Source organism: Pyxicephalus adspersus, chromosome 9 (assembly GCF_032062135.1).
Source record: "Pyxicephalus adspersus chromosome 9, UCB_Pads_2.0, whole genome shotgun sequence".
Classification (NCBI taxonomy): Eukaryota; Metazoa; Chordata; class Amphibia; order Anura; family Pyxicephalidae; genus Pyxicephalus; species Pyxicephalus adspersus.
This window is the reverse complement of record NC_092866.1, coordinates 831,440-832,711: the sequence shown is the minus strand read 5'-3', so window position 1 is coordinate 832,711 and position 1,272 is coordinate 831,440. Positions and strand designations below refer to the sequence as shown.

Here is a 1,272-nt window from a genome sequence, read left to right as displayed (position 1 = left end):
ACATTAGAGTGTCAGCTCCTCTGTACAGAGACTGATAGGACTGGCTCCGTGTTCTCTGTACAGCACTGCGGTATATGTCAGAGCTATATAAATGTATATTAATAGTGTGTGACTGTGGGGGGACATTAGAGTGTCAGCTGCTCTGTACAGCACTGCGGTATAAGTCAGAGCTATAGTGTGGCACCAACCTTATTTGTAGGGTCCTCCTCCTCCACCCCGGCCTGTGTCATGAGATCAGCAATGTTCTTCTCCAGGTCATCGATGCGTGTGCTCATCTCATCAAGTGGGTTTAGTTAAGGAACACATATACCATGGCGCTGTACACAGACCACACCTGGAAGCTAACCCATCACCTGCACATTCTGCAGAGACCCCGGAACTTTAATGTGTATCTAGGGACACCAACATGTGAGGGGGTCATACAAGCTCTTCCCTAGGGCCCTCCCACATGACCCCCCCATCACCCCCATGTGACCCCTCACCACCATAACTAATAAAACACCTGCTTTGTATAAAGGGTGTCATGGCTCCCCCTCCCCATCACATAGCACCCCCTATTTGTGTGGGGGCTGGAGCCAATGTCAGTGCCACTCGCTGCACCCTTAGGGAGAAGGCCCACCAGAGGGAGACCCTGCGTGTCATGTGACCAGAAGGGAGGTCAATGAAAAAGGCACCCAGATAAATACAATAATAATAATAAATGTCACCCCCGGTGTTTGTACTGGGACCCACATCCTGGTGCAGCCAATCAGATTCAGCGTAAGGGGCGGGGCACATTGAGCAGTTACACCTTACACACAACTCCTTGATTGGTCAGAAGGGACGGTCTTCCCCATTAAATTGCAATCATCCAATCAGAGAGCATCTCATGTATCGCTCAGAATCCATACGAGTGGGCGGAGATTATCAGAAGGGGCGGAGCTATGAGAAAAGGATATTTCTGCCGATGATCTGGTCGGACATCGTCTGGAACTTGTCCTGCATCTGTTGGAGCAAATTCTGGACCTGAGAGAGAAGAGAACCAATCAGGAGCCGGGACCACAAAGAGGACCTGTCCAGCCGAGCATTGTACAAAACAGAACCATACCAGAGAGGTACATAAAGAGGAACCATGCAGGGCCCCTTGTTGTGGTATGTGGCCCCCGGTGACCGTGCGGGGCCCCTAGTTGTGGTATGTGGCCCCCAGTGACCGTGCGGGGCCCCTTGCTGTGGTATGCGGCCCCCAGTGACCGTGCGGGGCCCCTTGCTGTGGTATGCGGCCCCCAGTGACCG

At 52.6% G+C, this 1,272-nt stretch overlaps 1 protein-coding gene across 2 annotated transcripts in view; it reads right to left on the bottom strand.

Moving 5' to 3' along the window:
• The window catches only part of HSBP1 (heat shock factor binding protein 1), a 3,548-nt gene that overhangs the window by 865 nt on the left and 1,411 nt on the right, over positions 1–1,272 (bottom strand). For both annotated transcript variants that reach the window (XM_072421750.1, XM_072421749.1), the window contains exons 2-3: positions 939–1,005; positions 189–283 (exon numbers count right to left, since the gene is read on the bottom strand). In XM_072421750.1, coding sequence (XP_072277851.1) covers positions 189–283; positions 939–1,005 — 162 coding nt within the window. The remainder of the gene's footprint in view (positions 1–188; positions 284–938; positions 1,006–1,272) is intronic.